This window comes from Haliotis rufescens, unplaced genomic scaffold (assembly GCF_023055435.1).
Source record: "Haliotis rufescens isolate VD_foot unplaced genomic scaffold, xgHalRufe1.0.p SCAF_6, whole genome shotgun sequence".
NCBI lineage: Eukaryota > Metazoa > Mollusca > Gastropoda > Lepetellida > Haliotidae > Haliotis > Haliotis rufescens.
In genome coordinates this window covers 36,499,970-36,524,842 of record NW_025964334.1, presented here as the reverse complement: position 1 = coordinate 36,524,842, position 24,873 = coordinate 36,499,970, and the positions used below count along the sequence as shown (strand labels likewise).

Below are 24,873 nucleotides of genomic sequence, written 5' to 3'. Positions count from 1 at the left end.
TTTGAGCAGAAATTCAGATTCATCGGCATAAAGAAACAGAACAGAAAAAAGGGGAGCACAATTGGTGTCTATGGAGGTTCTTCTTGCCTAAATGTCTTTTCCCCAAATTGTACATGCATGTTATCAATGAGGATGTCCAACATTTCACAAACTTATTGTTTTGACTTTGCCATTTTGAGCAGAAATTCAGATTCATGGGCATAAAGAAACAGATCAGAAAGAAGGGGAGCACAATTGGTGTCTATGGAGGTTCTTCTTGCCTAAATGTCTTTCCCCAAAATTTTACATGCATGTTATCAATTAGGAAGTCCAACATTTCACATACTTTTTTTCTCAGTAAACTTCAGACATTTGCTTTCATTTGACAAATTGCCGTGAACTCCTGAAGATTGATTTGTAACTGTGTGTATGGTCGCCACGTGTTTTAACAAATGACCCATAGATCAAGGTATTAAGTATTTCCTTTGGTTTGTCGCATGTGATAGACAACTACAGTCATTTGGGACCGTTTGTACATTTGTATGCTTATCAAGTTGAGGATGCATGTCACATCTGTATTCAAGCGTAATCATAACATCTGAATGCTGTGATACATCAGTTTTTCTTGTCCATATAATTAAGGTTAAGGTCAGTTACATAAATGTATAAATGATAATCCACCCTCGGTAACGATGGACGAAGGTAAAATAGCAATTATTAACAAAAACAATAAGTTTGACTTTGTCAGTATCAACATCAATACGCCATTATCCTAATAATCCTGTAAATCATGTAATCTGTCATTTACACCAAGAATTTGATCTGAAACAATAATAATATCATCTGCAAAAAGCAGGGCAATAAAATTTAACATATCCTCCCTAAAAAAATTCCATCTTCAAAAATTTCATATATACAGCTAATTCCTTAATAATGAGACAAGTAGCGAGCTCATAATGTTTCGTGAGCACCTGGTGTCATCACTATTGGATACTTATTCATTCTCACGTTAAGGTCGGAAGTGTACAATCGACTTGGTTTCAGGCATTGGTTTCTTAGGAATATGGAAAGGGTTTTGTCACTTTTATGTACACCGCGAGGACAGGTAAAATATTTTCAGATTCCTTCACCGATTACATAACACTGTTGACATAAATACTGCGCACATAGTTTCAATAATTTGGAAAAAGTGACCATGGATACCATTTATAAGTAATACATAAATAATGTTTGTCTGTTTACAAAATCAAACGCCTTTGGAAATTTCTTTTTCGTATATATATTATATATACTATTGATTGTTATATATAAATGCTATCAGTTGAGGTGTGATCCTTCTTAAGTCCACTTTAGTATTCACTAATAATTGCGTGTGTTTCAGTGTACAAATGCAATCTGCTGTTTAAGATACTAACCAAAACAATACCCATCACATTCAAAAGGGCTATCCCCCATTCACTGTTAGTGAAGTTGCACAATGATACCAGAGCTTCAGCTCTTAAGAAAATTGCCAGTAATTAAAATTTTGTTAAACCAATTAGAAGATGAGATAACAAAATATATTTTTAAAAATTATATAATTCTGTGGGTATGCTGTCATCACCAGGAGATTTGTTCAGCTTTAAAGTATCTATGGCTGCGATAATTTCATACTCTGGGATTTCTTCAGATAACACATCACAATTTTGACAGTGAACATATTTTTCAAAATCATGACGAGAAAGGTAATCTGACACTTCTTTATTAAATTGTTGTTCCTGATGTGTTGGGGGATTTCGAAGGTCTTCAAAATAATATCTCCAGAGGCTGGAGGCTATGAACCCTTGAAAACCATGTAAAAAGCAAGCAGATTGCATTCATAATACGTTTCACTGCCAGAAACACTGTCAAAGTTGAGTTTCTGAGATATGTTCAACTTTAAACACTATTACAAAATCTGCAATATATATGGTTGACTTTACATGAAAAGGATAAAACAACAACAAAACAAATTATCTGCTTGTTTATTTGACTCTGCAACATTAATGTAACATCTGTCGCGTAAAAATGTCAAATGATATCGTGCACTCATTCGACTGTGTGATATGTGATCATAAGAATAAGAAATCCATGCTAAAAGCAAGGCCTCTGAACGATTCCGACTATATCATGTGTATGTGTTAATGAATCAATAGCAAAAGTGATGATGGCAGGTAGTGATAAAGTGAGCAAAATCCTGCCCCAATTGGAACACCCGTCACAAATACATGCAAAGGCAAGTCAACGGTTCATCGGACATCACATTTGTCACTGATGCGACAATTTGGAAATGTCCTCCTAACGTCTACCATTAGACCATCACCACATGTATGCATACCATATGGAGACAAAATGTCACATGATACCGAAGGTGCCAGTCAATTATTTAACCACTGGAAACGAGACACGGCGATTATTTTAAAACAGGATCAACAGCACAACGATGGGGCTGTTTTATGTAGTTTGTTAAAGACTATATTATGTTTTATTGACTCTAAAATCAATGTCCACGCATATGTTACCATTTCAAATTACACAACATTACTCACCAGTAAATACAAATAGTAAGCCAACAGTGAAGGCACCAGAGATCAACAATAAAAGGTTTCCTGTATACGTTATAAATAATAACAATAATAACTCATTATAAAATAGAGTATAGCACACACACACACACACACACACACACACACACACACACACACACACACACACACACACACACACACACACACACACACACACACACCACTCAGCAACAGTATACTGACTCCGAGCCGACCAGTCCTTGTTTCAGCCCCTTAATGTCGAGCGCCAGGCAGAGTATCAACAAGTACCATCATCTTATAGCGTCGTTTGGTATGGGTGGTGAGGTCTGGTGAGGTGAAATGGCGTTTAACGTCGCGTCCAAGATTATTGCACTTATATAGCGACGTGCATGTGTGTGTGTTTGTGTGGCTGCTTGTACTAGTCCGGTCTGATGCCGATTAATAGTGCTAGCTCACTGAGGTACCATACGCCACTCAGACACAGTATACTGACTCCGAGCCGACCTGTTCTTGTTTTAGCCCCTTGATGACGAACGCCAGACAGGGTAACAACGAGTACCATCTTTTAACGTCTTTTGGTATGATACGGTCGGGGATCGAACCCCGGACCTTCCGCTCTCCGGGCGGACGCTCTACCACTAGACCACGGAGGCGGTCGTTTGGTATGGCGCGGCGGGGGATCGAACACCGGACCTTCTACACTAAGCACAGACGCTCTATCACTAGTCCACTCTAGTCAATATATACATGTTGTATAGATAGATGGCTTGCTTGCTGGCTGGCTGGCTGGCTGGCTGGATAGATTGATAGATACATAAATAGATAGTTACCCAGTTATACGTTTATCGATAAATTTTTTACTATGAGATCCCCATCAGGATATATTAATAAGATGGCTGCCTTGTATCAGATCATGAGAACTGCTGAAAACGATGAAATGTCAGGTTACATGTCTGTACGTGGTGGTGACACCAGTGAATCACACACACACACACACACACGCACGCACACGCACACGCACACGCACACACGCATACATGCACATGGTGTAAACCCCTAACAAACTCATTTAGAGGACTATTAGGTTCAGGACTGTTTAGATAAGAACGCCAAGTCTTATTGTTTAAAAATGTTCATGATGTTGGCCTTGATGGAAGGCCTTTCTGTCTGTTGATTCATCCTGTGAGCTGCCCTGTATCTTGCATTTGCAGGACACCAGTCTTCAGCAGGCTTCAAGGCAAGCGTTACACTCTGCAAATTGAACAAACATATTTACATATTCGCAGACTTGGATGAGGTAGCCATGTGCGAATCCAACACGGATTTTTGGCGTGACGATCGAACGCTTTAACCACTCAACTACCCCCAAAGCCCTTCATGTGACGGTCAATTGCAAATTGGCCCATAGTTTGCCAATCATTAGGTGACGACCCCCACCCCCCACCCTCCCCCTCCCCCTATTTTTAAATAACTTAGATTAAATCGTATGATATGTTAGCAAATTATCACATGAAGTACCACCACAAATGTTCATCTGTTCCTGCAAAATGGAAGCTTGAAGTCCACTGACGCCTCAAACAAACTTCAATAAGTCATGAGCGGGACTGTCAATGTGTTTTGGCTCTAGTTCTCTCAGACTTTCGATCCCTACGAATGTAAATTATTTGTAAGCAATTAGAAAGGGTGATTTTTATCCATAAGCAGGCATCTATATCATGTGCACATGTAAGTTTTTGTATGGGTGAGCATAAATAGAAACGCAATACTCAAAGCAACATCAATACAGGATATACACAGACATATTTATCTGCAGAAGATATGACGCCTTTGTTATGCATGAAAAATTAGATATGGCAATTAAACCTCTTAGGGGATAAGCCCAGTACTGTTTTTCATCCTTCGGGACAGATAAAGTGAAACCACATGTTACCTTCTTTGGAGAGTGCATTGACGTGTGTTTTCCGACAGCAATGGCCATGTAGACCGGTAGCGGGAGAAGTGGGATCACGGCGAAACTCCAGCCAATAATACTGGCGTAGTTGGGAAACTCGTACTTGCCGTAGGTCGGTAGCTGGTAGCTCATCAGTGTTAAGATGAAAACCGTCTGAAACATAGATATCGACATCAAATTTAGTAATGCTACAATTGTCTTGTTACATTGTTTAGAATACTGTAAACACCTGTATTGTTTTCTTCGCGAACACCTGGTGTCATTACTGATGTTGAGTGGACCATTGATGTAATTTTCACAACTATTTTGCCTTTAAGGCCCTGTGGAATCTGTGTCGGCAGATGATCGAGGCATATTTTCTGCTGTTTATTTGAAGGCACTATTGGGTCGCCTTACATCTTTTACTAAAATGGATAATGACACCTATAGACTATACTTACCATCAAAATCACCGGCGTCACAAATGCCAAGAGGATCTTTACTGGTGGTGAAAGTGGTTTTCCATTCATCATCTCTACGTCCCTACTCATTTGTTTTGCCCCTGAAAGAATATATTCACCTTGTTATGTTATGGCTAAAAACATTACATCGAATTTGGACGTGATATTAATCTTTATTTTTATTCTTGAAAATGTTTTGTTTGATAAGTAGACGGATGTTGGAACTTCAGATTGTTCTTCAGCATATATTGGTAACATCATTTAAGGCCATGTATACCAACCGTATATCCACATCACGGCGACACATTCCAGAGTGCAATACATCAGGGGGGCCAGAGAGGCGACATACCAGTCCATCAGCTGGAACATGTACGGGCCTCCCTGCAATACATTGAAGGATGTGAGACGGCTGGGGGAAGCTATTATAATTACTGATTCTATTGTTCCATGTCCTCCTGGAACTGCTGCTAATGATACTACTACTACTAATAATAATAATAATAATACCAATAATACTACTAATACTAATACAAGTACCACCACCACTACTACTGTCCCCGCCGCCATCACCCCATTACCACTACCAGTACTACTACTACATGTGCTGCTGCTACTGCTACTGTTGCTACTGCTACTGCTACTACTACTACTAGCACTACCACTACTACTACTACTACTACTACTACCACTACCACAACTACTATTACTACTACTACAAGTGCTGCTGCTACTGCTACTGTTGCTACTGCTACTGCTACTACTACTACTAGCACTACCACTACTACTACTACTACTACTACCACTACCACAACTACTATTACTACTACTACAAGTGCTGCTGCTACTGCTACTGTTGCTACTGCTACTGCTACTACTACTACTAGCACTACCACTACTACTACTACTACTACTACTACCACTACCACAACTACTATTACTACTACTACAACTACCACGTCTACTAAAAATACAAGTACCACTACTACTGTCACCGCCACCACCAACATTACTACTACTCCTACGACTACAAATACTACAAGTGCTACTACTACTACCTGTCAGGGCGAAAACAACAAGAAAACAACACACACCTGTAGATACAGAATCTACTGTGTGTCCAAGGCAGATACGTATGTACATCACATAACACAACAACTTTGATTCACACCTTCACCACCCAACCCCATGTTAGGAGCTTGGCACGAGGCCTCTGATACGACATATCTGCTACATCTACAAAATAATTATAGTAACACACTTTTATTAAAGGTGAGGTGAGGTGAAATGGGGTTTAACGTCGCGTCCAAGATTATTGCACTTATATAGCGACGTGCATGTACGTGTGTGTTTGTGTGGCTGCTTGTACTAGTCCAGACTGATGCCGATTTATAGTGCTAGCTCACCGAGATACCATGCCGCAGTTTAACATGAATACTCCACTCAGACACAGTATACTGACTCCGAGCCGACCAGTCCTTGTTTTAGCCCCTTAATGCCGAGCGCCAGACAGGGTAACAACAAGTACCATCTTTTAACGTCTTTTGGTATGACGCGGCCGGGGATCGAAAACTTTTATTATAAACATCCAAAGCAAGAAAGAATTATTTTCAAATTCTAATCCGGATCTTAAAAGCATGATAACTAAATTCATATCCCAAGCACTCAAGACACGTACTAATTACTTTTGTATTACGACAAGTAACTAAACAGAAACATACTGTACATTTTGATATTGTATAAGAACTTTTGTGCATTTTATATATTGACACCATGAGTTTGCGCTCCGTTACTGTAAGCCATACCTCACTGTAACCTGTATGATGGCCTCTTTACAGAATAAACTCAATCACTGTCACTATTGCAGCTGCTACCAGTCCTGATTCGAATACTGCAATACAATGTTTCCCATGCTACTAAATTTACCGACAGTTACTAAAACGTTACTAGGCGAGTTGGGGAAGACCAACAGCTGAAGAAATGTGTTAACAGAGCCAACGCCAATTGTTTGATTTCAATAGGCACATTGCGGTTGTGTGTTAATATATTCACTGTGTGTTATATATGTAATATACACTACCACATAATGACATAGATTGCATTTCTCGGTGTTGTATACCAAAATCACCTGTGTGCAGAAAACTATTCCAAGAAAAAAGGACATCAGACACCATCCTCCAGTTACAAGCATCCTCTTGTTGCCCAAGTGTCGTGGATACTGATCAACCAGGGCAGTGACCACTACCTCTATTCCAAGGAACTAAAAGAAATTAAAAAGTATTTTGCATTATTATAACCAGAATGTAGTGATAAAGTAACTTGTATATGGCATGTGCATGTACTTGACTCGGATCTTTTGTCAGATGGCAGTGTAATATAATGTTAAACAATGTTGTATAATTGTATTACATTGTTTCTGTTGAGATTCAGAAGAAGTTCATAGCATAGTTGCCAGGAATGTTGCACTATCTAATGAAACAGTAGTGTGGAAGTTACTGTATTTAGATGCTTGTGGGGTCAGATGTAATCTGGAATCTTCTAGAACATCTAGACTAATCAAGCACTGTTAAGAACCTTCTGGGAGGGATTGAGACTATATAAAGGGGAAAGGGCGCGCCTCCTTCATTTCACATTACATCTCACATTACATCAAGACCAACGGATGTGTGAAGATAACGTTTTCATCCTGGATATTCAGCCGAGGCCTATTTTGAACCTTGGCCACTGTTGCAGCTGAGTGAATACTGTCATCACTGACTGTATTGCTATTACCACATATTGTATTTTTCCTGCAACTGAATTTTGTACTGCCAATCAATTATGTACTGCCATTTTTCTTACCTTGCAGTAATGTGTATTGATTTTTCAACCTAGTCCCAATTACTAGGATTGGATACAGTTGTTTGATATGTGTGGGTGGGGTAGCCTAGTGGGCACACTGTGTGAAGCCCATTTCTGGTGTCCCCCGCTGTGATATTGCTAGAATATTGCTGAAAGCGGCTTAAAACCATACTCACTCACTCACTCGATATGCGCTGCCCACACAAGACAGCTCCTACAATATTTGATCATTACTCATTTTGCATCTTAACTTGAATCTAACATATGTTGCATTGGTGGTCCTTAACCATATACAGAACATGGGGCTTACTATTCCCATTGCTTAATACTGTTTCAACACATCATCATGACATAGTCGAAATCGTACAATCCAGAGATTTCTTATCAATATGGAACGGGTTTTATGGTTTTATTATTTTATTTTCAGATTGACAATGGGAAATGTGAACCGTTCGTGAAACGAGTGAGCTGGTCTAAAAGTGGTAGACGTCATGAGTGAAGGTCAAGGTCACAGATGAAGTTTTGTGAACCAGTTGAACACCTTAATTCGTACCATCGAATCTAAACCAACCATCAGCAGCATCAGAAAGAACAGGAATGACCACAGCTGAGGAAGCGGAAGTTGTGCCAGAGCTTCTGGATAGGTTACAAACCCCAAACCTGGACCTTCAACAGAAACATCCAATGTATTCATCCATGATAGAAAACATATCTTTATTCAATATTAACATTTTGTTCCTATTAGTTTCAACAAAATCAGTAAATACGCTATCGCGTCACTGGATTTTCAGATTCATCGGCCACTTGATTGTCTGGTTTGTTTACAGGCTCTGTCGCATTGCTGTAGTATGTCGCTTGAGTACTTTCAGAAACAAATTGTTTAAATTCCCATATTGTTTATTTTTCCTCGAAAGATATACATATACACCTGTTATTTTGTTTCCATGTGTACAGATTTCATTACCTTTCTAACCATTGATTATTCAAGAGAAACAGCAATGGAATAACCACAATCATGTCTCTTTGGATGGCGATTGTGCCTGATCTGGGACTGGTAGGCTCATGGTCTTTTTTAGTCAAAAATTTTCACAGGATAAACGACAGTTTGTGAACAGAAATATCCTAAATGTTTCCGTTTTTAATGTGAGATTCCTGATACGTTTCAAATAAATGAAAGTTGTTGACATTTTTTCAACCTAAAACGAGAATTCCTTATGACAGTTTACCTCAACACCAACACATTGGAAACCCCTATCGACACTCATGTGTACTTTAGGCAATAGTACTAGTGTATAAAACAAGGAGGTATCGCATCGATGTACGGAGAATGTTAATGGTAGTTCCTACATATTTATCAACTTGCGATATCAAGTTTTTTGGATTCGTTTATCGCATTCATAACACTATCCACGATATGATATATCGTATCATGCTCAGGTACAATGTATATAATATTTAACCAGATAAAAAAAAGGCGACAAAACTATTTCCATAATCATAAGAAATCTCCACTAAAAGCAGAGTACATTGTACGATTGCGACTGTGGTGATGATATGAGGTGTTCACGAAAAGATGATGGTATCCTGCACTACCGGTGGCACACGACACAAACACTGCAAAGCAAGTCAACTGTTCAACTGAAAAATTCACGGGAACACGTGGTACAAGTCAAAATAGGGAATTGCATCGGACATCATTTTTTTTAATGATGCGACAAATTTGGAGATTTTGTCCTCCACATATCTACCATAAAACGTTTTGAAAGCTTTGCTGGCATTTAGCAAATGCAAACTGTAAACATGTATATGCTTTTAACATTATTAACAAATGACCTACCTGTCGAAACTACCTTTGCAATGGGAACACCAATTTTCTTTGCCATCGCCCCGAGAACAGCAAATGTCACCAAACCAGAAATGATGCTGGTTCCCTCTGATGCCATGGTCAATAAGAGGCAATCTCTGTGAACATACATGTATTTCATTCACTCATCTCTTTCTTATGAAATAAAGGCGACAAAACCCTCCCAATAATACCATTTTAACAAAAGGTCAACGCTAGAGACGTACCTATCTCGACTGTCCGCCAAAAAATATTCCACTTGGCGCAAAAGACAAAGCAGCGGTAAAAACAACAAGAATGGGTTATCGAAATGTCTGCTAAAACCAGAGTTTGTTGTATGATTCCGACTGTATCCTAACCACGTGTTTATGAATCGCTGTCCTTCAAGGTATTCGCGAGAAGTTGGGTGTAGTGCTGGCAACCATCACAAACATGTGTGAACTCAGTGTTTCCAACGATATGTGGTATCCACACTATGTATAGTGAAACATCGTTGATATGGAAACAAACGTTCTGTTGCTTCTGCTCAAATTAGCACATTTCTGGATCCTAGGGTAATATACCTTACATTCCAGACAGAAATGCAGTTGTTCAGAGCAACACAGTTACACTGAGATATGTATTTAAGAATTTGTTTACCTTTTTACATTTATCGAAGGCTATCAGTCACAAATTGTATACAGTGCATTATTATATATTTCAGAGTTAAATGAGAAATGTACAGTTTTATAAAACATTTTCGAGAAAATAACAAACGGCAAGAATCGATATTAACTCCATCAATAACCATCTGTCATTAATCTGCCTTGTCAATGTAGAACTAACGCAAACCGGATGTCAATAGTTTGTGTACGGGTGAGACAATTACGATAAAGGGAGAGAATTTCAGGGGAGGTAGCTCTTGTATGACAATAGTTCCGTCAAAGTGTTTTATTGATACTGAAATATCAAGCGTAATGTTCACTGCAGTGAAATATCAAGGGTTATGTTCACTGCAATGAAAACATTACTTTTCTCGACTTCAGAAGTATATAATAAATTAAACATCCTTATTTAAAAAATGTACACATTTGCATTTTAACAACAGTGTCACATATTAACAACACAAAACAATAAATGGTTCCTGTTCAGGTTAGACGTTCTGTCTAGGAACACACTACAATATATTTCTCTGTTGTCCTCATACCTCTCTTTATAAATTCTGCCAACTGTTGTTGAGTCTCGCACAACTCATCAAGCAACTGTTGTTACAATTTACAAGACTGTCTTTGATAGTGTTGTAGTGAGGGCTTTGATTAGTGTGAGGGGCGTGTGGATTGATTTTTCTAATCCTAGAAATATATCATTTGGAAAATGCGTTAGTCTGATTCGCCGTCAAATGCCGAGCTAACAATGAATTTCGGACATGACAAACAACTAACCATGCTTATTTTCCTGTCCGAGCAAGCACTCCAATCAGCGACCCTCGTCATGGATTTATTAACAACCTTGCACAGACATAGTATAGCAGTATTATGCCTCATGCACTTGCATCATTCAAATTTGAACTCATCAATGCGTGACACGGATAAAATAAAACCATATGTCCTATTATTTTAAGGCAGAATATTACAATTCGTGTATCATCTAATTTCAGCTTCGTTTTATGAATATCATTCAATCAGTTTATGATGTATGTAGACCCAAATCAATTTATTACATGATACACGATTAGCGAAACTCAATTAGTGTGACTCGCATCGATGGCTTATCAGCATCATCTGCAATTTCACAGCCACACTTAACATATTAATGTACCTACACATCAAAGGTATACACACAGATAATGACTACCGCACAATACTTAAATTTAACGATTGATGAACTGTACCCAGTTAACAGATTTTTATCAAAAGTTATTCCCGACAAACAGATAACAATGAATCAATAACCATTTTCTCTATAGTTACTGATGAATGTTCTTAGGAACCATCAATAAGTCACCAGGTCATATAATTGCGATTTGTTCTTTTCGTGAAGACCAGATTGACTTGAATTTTAACCGTGCAGACGATCGTACCTACATACAGCAAGTGATACATTTAACATTATACTTTTACATGTACATATATTTCTTATTTACACCATGAGTCCCATGGCTTTGTTCACAAACCATTCAACCAAGATAACTGAAAACTTGTACAAATAAATTAAGAGAAATAATCATTTGTATGTCATTCTTATCAGCGAAAATATATACATTTTCTATGAATACTTCCTTATTGATCGATATGACATAAAACGTCAAGGCCAGTCTCAATTATCCAACGAAAGAGACTCCATTGGGTCTTAAAGGCAAACAAACTGTAAAAAACATATGAATGGATCAGTGTCAGTGATGAAACCAGGTTTTCGCGCAAAAGCTAAATCGGTAGCACCCGCCTCTCACACATGTGTTAATATGTTGTATCAAAGCAGAAAGCCACACTTATAAAGAACATGGCAATATAAACCTCGATACTGTTAAACTGTTAGATTTAATAAACTGCGCCACTCATGAACCACTAAACACGATACATCACGCTATTTCCGCGACATTTTCTCGCCACTTTCGCGTTAAGATTGCGCAGTTTTTGCACCACTTTTGCTCTACTTTCACGTCACTATTGCGAACGTATCGAGCACTAATTCGCGCTACTTGAGAAGGAACTTAATAAACGTAGTGTATGTCTGCACTTCACAATAGTAAAAGGCGACTGGTTGATGCATGTCATCGTATCCCAATTGCGTGGATCGATGCTCATGATGTCAATTACTGGATTGTCTGGTCCAGACTCGATTATTTACAGCCCGCATGTAGCTGGAATATTGCTGAGTGCGGCATTAAACAACAAACAAACAAAACTTCACTGTAGAGATAAAAAAGTTCCAAGCTGTCAAAACATTTGATTTTCCACACTATTTCTCATAATAAACTTGAGGTAAAACTTCATTCCTTGATCCATGGGGCATTTTTTAGAAAAAAAAACATGTTGACCATAGATGCAGTTACATATCTATCTTCAGGGTCCAGGACAGTTTGTCAAAAATAAAAGTAAATGCCATCTGAAGTTTACTGAGAAAACAATATGTGATCCATTATTCTCCACGAATGGACAATGCCTAGATTATCTTGACCCAACATTTGAAATAATAGACACTTTGAATTAACAGAAATTGAAAAGGTTTATTTGGACGATACTAAGTAAGATTTGAAAACATGTATAGCCAGCGGGGCTCCAGTCCACATCGCATGATTTGAGGACGTGCATTATGTACCATGCTCGGCACGGCGATTCTTAATCACGAAACGGCTGCCCCCGTGGTCTAGTGATAGTTATAAATGCTCATTGCAAATCTAAATTACAGTTTGTTTATTTCTTTTCATAAAAGGACCGCGAGCCAGTATACTGTGTCTGAGTTGGGTATTCATGTTAAACTGCGGCATGGTATGTCAGTGTGCTAGCACTTTAAATCGGCATCAGTCCGGACTAGTACAAGCAGCCACACACACACACACACACACACACACACACACACACACACACACACATATATATATACACGTGCATGCACGTCGCTATATAACTGGCTGAAGTTGCGTTAAACAGATCTCTCTGATGCACGCGAAAGCTCACCTGAGACATGGTTGATGGAACTTTTTGTAGCTTGCAGCAGTCCCAGCTGATCCAAAGCCAAGTCCCAGAGAGTAGAAAACCTGCAGACACGCTTCGATCCATACCTACATTAAATATGCATTGAAACGTATGACAATACTTTGATTTGCATAGACAAGGTAAGACATACTCAAAGCACAAAGGCATTAGATGAGTACCTGATCCATTGTAACAGAAGCACACAACCTTTCCCATATTTACATGAAAGCTCTACAAACATCAGAGTCGATTGTAGAATTCCGACTTTACTATGTGCATGTGTTTAAGGAACACTATAAAATTGTGATGGTACTGGGTTATAGCGAAAATGTGAACTTATCCTGCCCCCTGTAGCACCCCTTATAAATACATTCAAGGGCAAGTAAGTTATTCACCTGAAAAAAAACATTGGAACATTGTATTTGTTGAAATGATGCTTCCCACTCTCCTGGGATGGTAATGTTTGGCTTGTGATATTTAAGGATTGTAACTAGTCAATAACATCTTAAGGATAACTATCATAAAAATGATAATTGCCATGAAATTTAAAGAAGAAGTTGAATAAATTTGAGAAGAGACGCACCTGTATGTCAAGTAGTTTTGAGAAATCTGGAACGACGTAGTACAGTATGCCATCTAGAGCGCCTGGTTGTAGCAGCGTAATTATGAAGATGGAAACAAGGAGAAGGTACGGCAGCAATGCGGTCACATACACAACCTGTTGTCAGGAAAGTATTATCTTTCAATACAACAGTGTGCACTTTGTTATATGTGAACATCATCTTTGTAGTCAATACACCCTGCAACATATGGTGATGCCCTGGTTGCAGTATTTACCAGAATCCCAGAAAATAAAACAATGACTTAACTGTACCCGAATGCAAGTTATTAATTAATTCACAATACAAAATATTTAAATACACAGCCTTCAGATTTCGTAGATATTTGTCGAGACAATATTCATTGTTGTTGTTGTTGTTGTTGTTGTTGTTAGTTTTGTTCAAAACTGTACACTAACAACATCCAGTCTGTCCAAGGAGTGCAATAGAAATGTTCAATGTGGCCAACACGTACTAACATGTTGTGTGGTTCCCTGAGAAATAGAAGCGACAAACGCTATTCTATAATCTTAAGAAATCTTTGCTAAAAGCAGAATCCTTTGTTTGATTCCAACAGTATTTCTGTCAACTTACTTTGCCAGCAGACTTGACTCCACGGATAAGACACAGAAACATCATTACATATGAACCAAACAGACACCCAGCTATGTGCCACTGCACAGATCCCACGTCCTCCACGCCGGCAGAGACACCCTGGACATTGTACCTGCAAGGCATACCACACAATTAAGTTAGAAAACCCTTCCACAACACAACTAGCAGGATATTATAAGTTCCTCATGCAAGTGACTGTTAAACAGATGGCGACTCCACTATCGACCCCATTTTAATGACACTGAGTGCATTTTAAAACGTATCTAACGAACAAGGGCTAGTTTGATATGTATTGAAATGCAAGAAAGTAGTTAAAACATTTTATTTATTACTCACTTAAACTTTGCATATTATCTTACTTCAATGTCGAAAAAAGAGTTGCTGTGTGAATACAACATTCGTTACGATGATTCGGCCATAGGCTATTCTCTTTATGCGACCTGGCAATACAGACTGATTACAAGAAAGCATACAAATGCAGCTTTTCGAAAACTGTTCTTAAGAGTCTAACCACAAAGACACACGTTAGAAGCATCTGTGTTCAACGGTGTCATCTAGCTTTACATATCAAACTCGGTTTGACCCTGATAGACTCATCGAATCATGACCTGTTGGAAATATGAATTCATTCGGCAGTTTATACGTTATTGTTGAAATTGTTGTAATTACGGTTAAGCAACACCACTTACAAACCACCAAAGATTCATGACACATGCTTTCATCCGTTGAAATAATAAGGACGACATTTCAAATGACTGCTTGGACAAAGTGGGGCTACTGTCATTTGCAATGCAATGTCATAAGAAGACGCGGCGATGAATGTTGTGATGCTGTTTCGACACACGGTTTTGTATACTTGTGATGCTCTGAATCTTTATAGACCACCTCCGTGGTTTAGTGGTACAGCATCCACCGAGAAAGCGGAATATCGGGGGTTCGATCCCCGGCCGCTTCATGCCAAAAGACGATAGTACTTGTTGTTACCCTGTATTAAGGGGCTAAATACAACGACTGGTGGGCTCGGAGAATACTGTGTATGAGTGGGGTATTTATGTCAAACTGTGGCATGGTATCCCAGTGGGCAAGCACTATATAATCGGCATTATTCCGGACTAGTACAAGAAGCCACACACACACACACACATACGTACATGTAAGTCACTATGTAAGTGCAGTAATCTTTGACGCGACGTTAAATCCCATTTCACCGTACCTCACCTCATGTTTATCATGCCATGATGCTTACACGACAATACATCTGACGAAACAAATAACATTGGGCATAAAAGACAAAACACATTTGTTCCCAAGTTCTGCGAAAGATCATATGCAAATTCTCGGTCTTGACACATCCAAGTTATATAACCATACTTCGGATTTCACCAATAACACTAGACTAACATTTAGTCTCTGAAATCTTATATTACACAATATCCTTCTTGACTCTAAAAATAAAAAAATTCTCTATGCTGATTTCCTAAACTCGCTTTGTGGAAAGCGCCCTTGAATCCTTATAATTGGTAGATGTTCTTGGGAGCTGAACCCATATACAATGACAAATACAAGTCAGCTAGCTTGAGCTGGCTAGACTTGCTTTTGTATGCATTTCTAGATTATTTTTTTTTCATAAAATAAATATATTCCACGGTCATGGTGCAGGACTACAATAACACGTGTCCTGCTTAATCAAAGTTACTCATCTCAACATTTACGTTTTTTAAAGGGGAAAGAATTAGCATATATTAATCATGATAAGAACTAAAATAGATCTGCCAAGTTTGTCTGGATGGTATGCATCTTGGTGGATATCTTACTGCCAAAATTCCTCAGCAGGTGAGTGAGCCAAGGTCCCATTTTCCCACAACTCAGCTGCAGGGATTGTATCTGTTGTATTCACTGCCAGAGGTGTCTTGTTACTGCTGTAGGTTGTATTCACGCCTTCCACACACAGGTCGGTGTTCCAGCTGTTGCCACAAGTTGTCCAGGGCAGGACACTGGAGCAGGACTTCACCATGTAGTAGATGGGCCAGGCAAGATAGAGGCTGTAATAGGGCGTCATGATGACTGTGAGTACGACACCGCCCAAACCAATCCCTGCTGATTGTAAAAACACGTTTATGTTTGTTTCAATAAGGTGGGTCCCATAACGCTCTGATTTTACACGCCTTGGCTGAAAACAATCAACACATTCGTATTATTAGTGGTAGAAGTATCTGAGACCTATATTAAATATGATGAAAGATGTTACCTACCATTCAAAGGAACATCAAATATTTAATATGTCGTCCAACGTTTCAAACATTTTTCAATTACTTTGTATGTCAAACATACCTTTTTTTCTTGATTAGAAGGAGTATATAACAAATATTTGTGGTTTTATGTATCGATGTGTGGCAGTTTATATATTATAACTTTATTAGAGTCGATTGTAATTGGCAGCAAGTTAATTGTGGCTCTCAAGAAATAGTGTCTTGAATGTGACCTTGACAGCTCGTACAAGAGAGTGACCTCCCTTAGTGTTTACAGTTCAAATTCAATCCAAGCGCTTGACATCTTGGTTACCCTCCCAGTATCGAGAGCTACGTTGTGAGGAGCTGGCTTGATCACAGTTATCAACAAACTACATTTTGGACGCTTCCAGGTAGCACTGTCCTAGAATGTTGGCTGAACCTATATACATGTGAGAAGAGGGCGGTACGAGCCTTCCTTCCACGACTTGACTTGCGTCTCAGCTACTTGCCCAGTAGATGTTAGCAGTTAGTACTAGTATATACTCCGAAAAGTTTTGTTCTTCATAAAGAAGAAGTTGACATTCATAAATTCTCTTCTGCGTGTGTCTTCTAAATGTCTTTCAAAGACTGCATAGTAGTTCATTTGCACAAAATGGTATGAGAAACACCTATGTTCCATCTGTAATTCATAATATAGTCTAACCTTATTTACACGTTCATGTTGGGCTTATAAGTGCAAATGCTTATGCTTATGAATCTATAAACATTTCCGACAAAATGATAAGCATATGTTTATGAATCTATAAACATTTCCGACAAAATGATAAGCATATGCTTATGAATCTGTAAACATTTCCAACAAAATGATAAGCATATGCTTATGAATCTATAAACATTTCCGACAAAATGATAAGCATATGCTTATGAATCTATAAACATTTCCAACAAAATCATAAGCATATGCTTATGAATCTATAACCATTTCCGACAAAATGATAAGCATATGCTTATGAATCTGTAACATTTCCGACAAAATCATAAGCATATGTTTATGAATCTATAAACATTTCCGACAAAATCTTAAGCATGTGCTTATGAATCTATAAACATTTCCAACAAAATGATAAGCATATGCTTATGAATCTATAAACATTTCCGACAAAATGATAAGCATATGCTTATGAATCTATAAACATTTCCGACAAAATCATAAACATATGCTTATGAATCTATAAACATTTCCAACAAAATCATAAGCATATGCTTATGAATCTATAAACATTTCCGACAAAATGATAAGCATATGCTTATGAATCTATAAACATTTCCGACAAAATGATAAGCATATGCTTATGAATCTATAAACATTTCCAACAAAATCATAAGCATAATTATGCTTATGATTTTGTCGGAAATGTATTTAGCAAAGATGTTTTATATATAAATGTGCACTGGCCTTTAAACATGGGACAAATGCTCCAGACATGTTGGGCAGCCTTTCCCGAGAACTGACAGATTGACGACTCGAGGAAAAAAGTTGGGAACCCGGCGATCAGAAGAAAAAGGAGGAAAGGGATCAAGAAAGCCCCTGGAAGAAAGTAGACACATGTTATATTTATTGATATACTTAATAGTGAGTGACTGAGTAAACTATTGTTTAATAATTCAGCATCATTCCAGCTTGAGTCTGGACCTGACAATCCAGTGGTCATATAATGAATACGTAACATGTTCAACAATCAGACCGACCACCAAATTGAGCTTTGGCATCCCTCAGCTCGAGCAAGTGCGTGATTATGATCCATGCTTTTGAAGCATCATACGTGAGCTCACGGGGTGTTTCCTAAAACAGAAGCTGACTTGTCGTTATATCCCTAAGGTTCCATTCAAAACCGTGGTAAACCCAGCTCACGAAAATCTAGGGAGCAATCATTTGATTTTCAGATGGGGACGGAATTTCTCTTATAAAATAATCAAGGCACGTTTAAACTTTTGTAATATGCGGCGCATTGTAGGAAAACAATAAACAGTGGGGTCTTTCCTTGCGGACCATGCTAAACTGTCCAAAGAAAAGAATTTAAGAACATGTTTTTTTTATAATTGGGAACCCTGGTTATGTTAGTAATGCCTCCAAACAACGAAAGAAAGAAATACTGATCAAAAACCAAATTCTTGAGGATTTAACGTGACCTAGTGAATAGATGCATAAGGAGTTCTCATATTTAATTTTCCTAATTTATAAGCTTTTTGTGATCAGCTCCTGTTGAATAAACTCTTTGTGCTAGTTCATCTTCAGTGATATTTTCAGTCACATTGTACGTTACTTAATATAACAGGTTTCGTACCTCCGCCGTTCCTGCTGCAGATGTAGGGGAACCTTAGCAGGTTACCTAATCCCACACAATAGCCAACCATTGTTATCATGTAATCCAGATGTCTGCCCCACGTGTCTCTTTGTTGGAGACCTGTTGTAGGTCTTTCTTCTTCTTCTTCTTCTTCTACTTCATGATGTACCCTTGTCATAGGGATTCCAGGATCACCAACGTCTTTCTCGTGGCTCGGCATGGTTAGACTCAGTTTTATCTGAATCAATACAAGTAATACGAGTGATCACTACATTAAAAGTAGTAGATTTCAGCGTTGTGTGTAAGATGTAGTTAACTTTCCCCTTGTAATTGTCCATTATAAACAATGTTTCCACAGCTGTCAGCATTGCTATTCAATAATTTGAATAAAGTAAGACAAGTTTTACAGTTATTATAAATTGTCAAAAATGAATGTACAATTGTAGAACATTGTTAAAAGTACTTTACTTGAAGAATCAAAGTTTCTTAGAATGCTATTTCTTATTCCATACAATCTTTCCAGTTGTTTCAGAAAAGAAACCAGTAAGTCTTTATAAGCTATATTTGATGTCTTCATGAGAGAAACATATATGCCAAAGTCCAGCTTCCACAATCTGCTAATATCGGAGAATGTGTTTACAGTGCCAAAATACATTTTGAGAGACTCTAGGAGTATGACAGTACCTCTAAAGCAGAAATAGCTGAACAATGGCCATAAACAAACTTTTTCAATATAGCTGCCATAGCAATTAGAAAGTGATACAGGTAATACAGGCGTTCACCACAATCACGGGGCATTACAAGGGTAAATTGAAAAGTAACATGGCAGCTGAACATCATTACGATATTGCAACTTATACACGCCTGTACCCATCTGATGACGTGGTCCAGTGTTATTGTGATTTACCATGATATGCATTCTATGGTGTTGTTGGATAACCATTCGATTATCAGTCAGTTATCAGGCAGTCTACTTCATTAAAAAATTAATTCAATCCTTTTATAAACTTTTAGCTACACAGCATATCACTGGTGAGCCAGGATAAGTTGCGTTGTGTGCTGACAATTATGCCCGCATGAATATGAATGAGGTCCGCCCACTGTAACATTTGAAAGGTTTACTTAATCCTATTGTTACTAAATATGAAAGTTATGTGTATCACATTATGTAAATAATTCATTTACAACTTCATTAATTTCGCTTTAAAATTATATAATGTAAGCTAACACATTCATAACGTCCATATTAAGGACCAAGGAAGCGAAAATTTAACGATTTTCGGCAAATATAAGATTTTATAAAACCCACTTGCCTATTTCTTTTTTAGTTTCATTGTTAATGTAATCGGAAAAATCAAAGATCTCTTATGCATATATTTTGGCAATAAATCATCGTGTACGAGCCGAGAAATAGAGGCGAAAGCCGAGATGTCATTTGACTTACATTACACGCAATCGCATGAACAGAGTGAAATAATAACTTAGATGTCAATTTGGCAACTTTGAGATGTAATTTTGTTGATTTTATTTATTACTTTGTATTATACATTTAAAGCGTTGCTTGACACATCTTTATTTTGCTGTTTGACATGTTCGATGAGGACCCGTTGTCGAAGTATGTGTCCGAGAAATTTATTTTCAATAACATTGCGGGAAATAGTGAAAAATCTTTTAATCTATTGATAAAAATGATAAATTGAAATGGAATATGCATTTCAGACATTGCGAAATGTGATAGATTTAATAAATGAATGGTATGACAGGTAGGTTAATAAAATTATATAATATTTTGACTTGACTTGGCCGGTCTACCTGCCTGCGGTGTCTGGTCACTCGTGGCTTCTTGGCTGGTGTACCGGCCAACAGCGTTGAAGGAGTTAAACTGATCGCCACTGTGCTTTGCGTTGACAAGCTTTGATGGATCCCAGCGAGAAATATCAGAGTGACTTCCCTTTGCTTTACACTTGAAATCTTCTTTCTTTCTTTTTAACTTTTTATGCATTTTTAAAGTAAAGATCGGCGTGAAAAAAAGGAGTAATTTGTAGTTGTTGTTTTTTAACATTTGGACTTTGAAAGAGCGGCACATCCGTAAACTAAGTAATAAAAAATGTCGCCTTAGTGCCACAGTATCCGAAAACATTATATATCATCATCGTAGATGATACTTACATCTGCGTAGACGATACATCACCTTCGTTGATGATACTTTCATCTACGTAGAGGATACTACTCACATCAACGTAAAAATACATATATATAAAAAATTATATGTTTGGGATCATGTTCGTAGTTAATCTTCATATTCCCTATTTTCGCAACTAACTGAAATCATTTCAAATTGTCAAAATGTCAGCGCTAAAAAATTCATTCAACAAAACGTTGACACATTTAAATGAAGAGTTACCTTATTTAATGTTCAAATTGATTCCAAATATAAACATGTAAAAGTTGAAAGTCAAAAGTTAAATAAAACTGACCAAGAACTATTGTCAATAACTCGCGAAAATATGGTTACCAAAGTCGATAATTCGATAGGAGATGGTACTGTTTTCTACGTATATTATAATGTACAGTGGTCAAGCTTCCGAGATGGGGTGGGCAGAGAATCAGGGATGATGAGTGATCCTCACATAAAAGCTGGTTCCGGTGTGATGAAATGCGTGAGAGATACGTAAACACGCTCGTGTCCGCTTAAATAGTTTAACAAGCTATGGGAAAGGTCAACATAGTGCCCTCACAACAGAGAACATTCTCCATTTTTCTATAACATACTACCACCGCCCGCGGTATACCGGACCAGAAGTTTACGCACCACACTAGCTAGCATCTAAATATAGTGACCCCCTGACGACTGATCACTGTCAAAACAGAATGCAATGAGCGTCTACCGAATCTCCACAGAAACAACGTAACACAGTTACAATTATTGTTTAACAATAAAATACACTGCCATTTGGCAGTATCTCACGCCTTCCTTCTGCCTCAACTATTCTGTCCCCTTTATGATAACAAAAACTGTTGTTTGTTTGTTTGTTGTTTAACGCCGCTCTCGGCAATATTCCAGCTATATGACGGCGGGCTGTAAATAATCGAGTCTGAATCAGACAACCAAGTCAGCGAGCCTGACCATCCGGTCCCGTTAGTGGCTCCTACGACATAGTCGCCTTTTACGGCAAGCATGGGTTGCTGAAGACCTATTCTAACACTGATCATCACGGGTCCAAAAACTGTTTATGTTTTTGTTATATCGTCAGCCATTTCCTTGACCATATGTTGTAAAACCGCTCTTTCCTGTGTTTGCCAGTGACGTGTAGCTAATCTATGGACACGTTCTGTCCTAATGGGGGACAAGTGTTTTCTTTGCTTCAAGCACTGTTAACAACTTCACAACCTTGTTCATACAAGCCATGAAGGAATTGTAGGGGCCCAAAGGAACACCATATGTTATAATATTATTTTGGCGTTCTTGATATTCGACTTTAAAATGCTTAATTACACAACTGATGTCCATCAGTCCTGGTCTCTAAAGCCAGGACATCAATTGTCACATGATCTCTTGTTCTTCCACATGTTTATGTATGTTTTGCAGAGCACCTATATTATCCTTCAACTAAAAAAACTGTATTCCACGCTGTAAGAATTCCTGAGTCAGTGACTGACATCCTGAGCACGCAATTTGGATACGATGACATGCAGTGAACCAAGTCACCGAGTCCGACCACCCGACCCATTTAGTCGCCTCTTACTTTGCCGGGGATCTATATTCTTACCCTGAACCCCATGGGTGTTCAAGACAATGCATTTCACCCAATGTAATTAATAATGTGGATAAACGCAGACAAGCTCAATAGCAGATGTGGATCAGTTCAGTCACATATTAACGTATCCATCTGCTAAAGGACAAGTTGATGCTATATATCTTGTTGTAAATGATTACCCTAAGTACAGTGTCAATGTCAAACGTTTCTATTCACTGATTAAAAGGTTCCCGGGTAAGAAGGTCTACTTACCTAGCTATCTATCCGCCCGCGCCACACACTCGGCGATCAGTAGCGGCGCTCGGCAAATGTGACTGCTGGAAATCTTCTAGGGCTCTGCCCCTGCTCCAAAACTGAATCAGCCGTTGTGAAGTAATTGTGATGTCCCCTCAGGCAGTTTATTTGTTTCGGATACCCCTCTACTGACCAAACACGGGTGCCGTTTTGATGAATGGGAAAAGTTAATGTCTATCCTTCGAGGGTCTGAGAGGCAGTTTGCTTGTACCCTACACTGAGAAAGTAATTCATATGCACATGGACCCGTTCATCAAATACAGCGCCACGAGCACACGTCAGGGAGATACGGCGCATTATACATGTGCATGGTTATAATTTGGATACGCACAGCTGCATATGAACTGTTTGCATACGGCTAGTATGTGTGGTTGTGGGTGAACATATAAACAAGCTTGTCCAAAAAGCCTCATACCGCTGTATCCTGAATATATACACGTCGTGCCTTACCTTTTTTCACACCTGTTGTGGCCAAGAACAATATAAACGTCCCCGGCATTAAATAAGATTCACAAACTGACGTATCCCTATGTCTCTTGACCCTGGATGCACACATGGAGCAGTAACATCGAAATGATCGATATATAACTATTAGTTCCGTAATCGCGCACATTGGAGCAGGTGGTGGTGAAATGGGGTTTTTAACGTCGTGTCCTAGATTATTTTACTTATATAGCAACGTGCATGCACGTGTATCTGTTTGTGTGGCTGCTTAAGCTTGTACTGGTCCGGACTGATGCCGAGTTAGATACGGATACTGATGCCGCAGTTTAACATGAATACCCCACTCAGACACAGTATACTGACTCCGAGCCAACCAGTCCTTGTTCTAGACCCTTAATGCCGAGCGCCAGACAGGGTAACAACAAGTGCCATCTTTTAACGTCTTTTGGTATGACGCGGCCGGGGATCGAACCCCGGACCTTCCTCTTTCCGGGCGGACGCTCTACCACTAGACCACGGAGGCGGTCACATTGAAAGGAGGACACACTAACCTGAAGGGGTAGTGAGTGTGTTTGGCTGTCTCTCTGTGCGTGCGTTTGTGCGTTCGCGTGGGTTGCTTAACTCCACACACCAATATTCAAGTTATATTGCTGCAGTGTAAATAATCCCGTCTGGACCAAACAATCGAATGACTTATTTTAGGAGTAAGAATATGCTGGTTGTAAGAGTCGACGTAATTGATCGGGTGGTCAGGCTCGGTGACCTGGTATTCCGAGGGCAGCGGACGTTGCTCATCACATCAAAAATAATCCAAACTTTAATATGTAAAGGCCGCCGTAACATATTGCGGCGACTATGTTGAACGCTGTTCACCCATTTGTCCATATTGTTTTGTCAGCACCGTCCAGGTGGGTTTGGGGGCTTGACTCACACATAAAGCTGACACGCCGTTATTGTGGAAATAGTGTAAAAGCAGATGAAAAGGTAACCATAATGAATTTGTTATTTTCATCAATTATTCGCTACTTCAGAATGTTTCATTATGTAATGTGATATGCAGTAAGTATGTAGTAGTGGACGTAGCAAATGGTTGATGCTTTTCTTTGACACTTCTATCTTTTTTTCTTATGAAACATCCTGCTTTACGAAGCCACAATATAGGTGTATTGTATTATCATATTTAAAGCACGATCGACAGGGCGGCCGAATTGCATTTGTCATAGTTGCCCATTAGTGAGCCGTTTTCGGCATATTGTTTTATTGTTTCGAAACAAATATTACTCACGTAAGCATAA

General features: G+C 38.6%; 1 protein-coding gene across 1 annotated transcript; it reads right to left on the bottom strand.

Annotated features, from left to right (window-relative positions):
• Positions 1 to 3,291: 3,291 nt before the first annotated feature.
• On the bottom strand, positions 3,292 to 23,529 carry LOC124126651 (sodium- and chloride-dependent GABA transporter 1-like). Its single transcript, XM_046490150.2, has 14 exons — positions 23,093 to 23,529; positions 19,083 to 19,320; positions 18,194 to 18,325; positions 16,321 to 16,600; positions 14,486 to 14,618; positions 13,876 to 14,010; positions 13,275 to 13,378; positions 9,613 to 9,737; positions 8,329 to 8,441; positions 7,063 to 7,194; positions 5,219 to 5,318; positions 4,938 to 5,038; positions 4,477 to 4,650; positions 3,292 to 3,797 (listed from the first exon to the last, which is right to left on the bottom strand). The coding sequence occupies exons 2-14, from the start codon at positions 19,300 to 19,302 to the stop codon at positions 3,663 to 3,665; spliced, it is 1,884 nt and encodes a 627-aa protein (XP_046346106.2). The 5' UTR covers positions 19,303 to 19,320; positions 23,093 to 23,529; the 3' UTR covers positions 3,292 to 3,662.
• Positions 23,530 to 24,873: the final 1,344 nt, after the last annotated feature.

Coding starts and splice junctions, on each gene's coding strand:
- LOC124126651 (XM_046490150.2), bottom strand. CDS start 19,302: ATGCCGAGCCACGAGAAAGACGTTGGTGATCCTGGAATCCCTATGACA. Junction 18,326..19,082: donor CTGCAGCAGGAACGGCGGAG/GTACGAAACCTG, acceptor ACTTTCTTCCAG/GGGCTTTCTTGATCCCTTTC. Junction 4,651..4,937: donor TGACGCCGGTGATTTTGATG/GTAAGTATAGTC, acceptor TCTATGTTTCAG/ACGGTTTTCATCTTAACACT.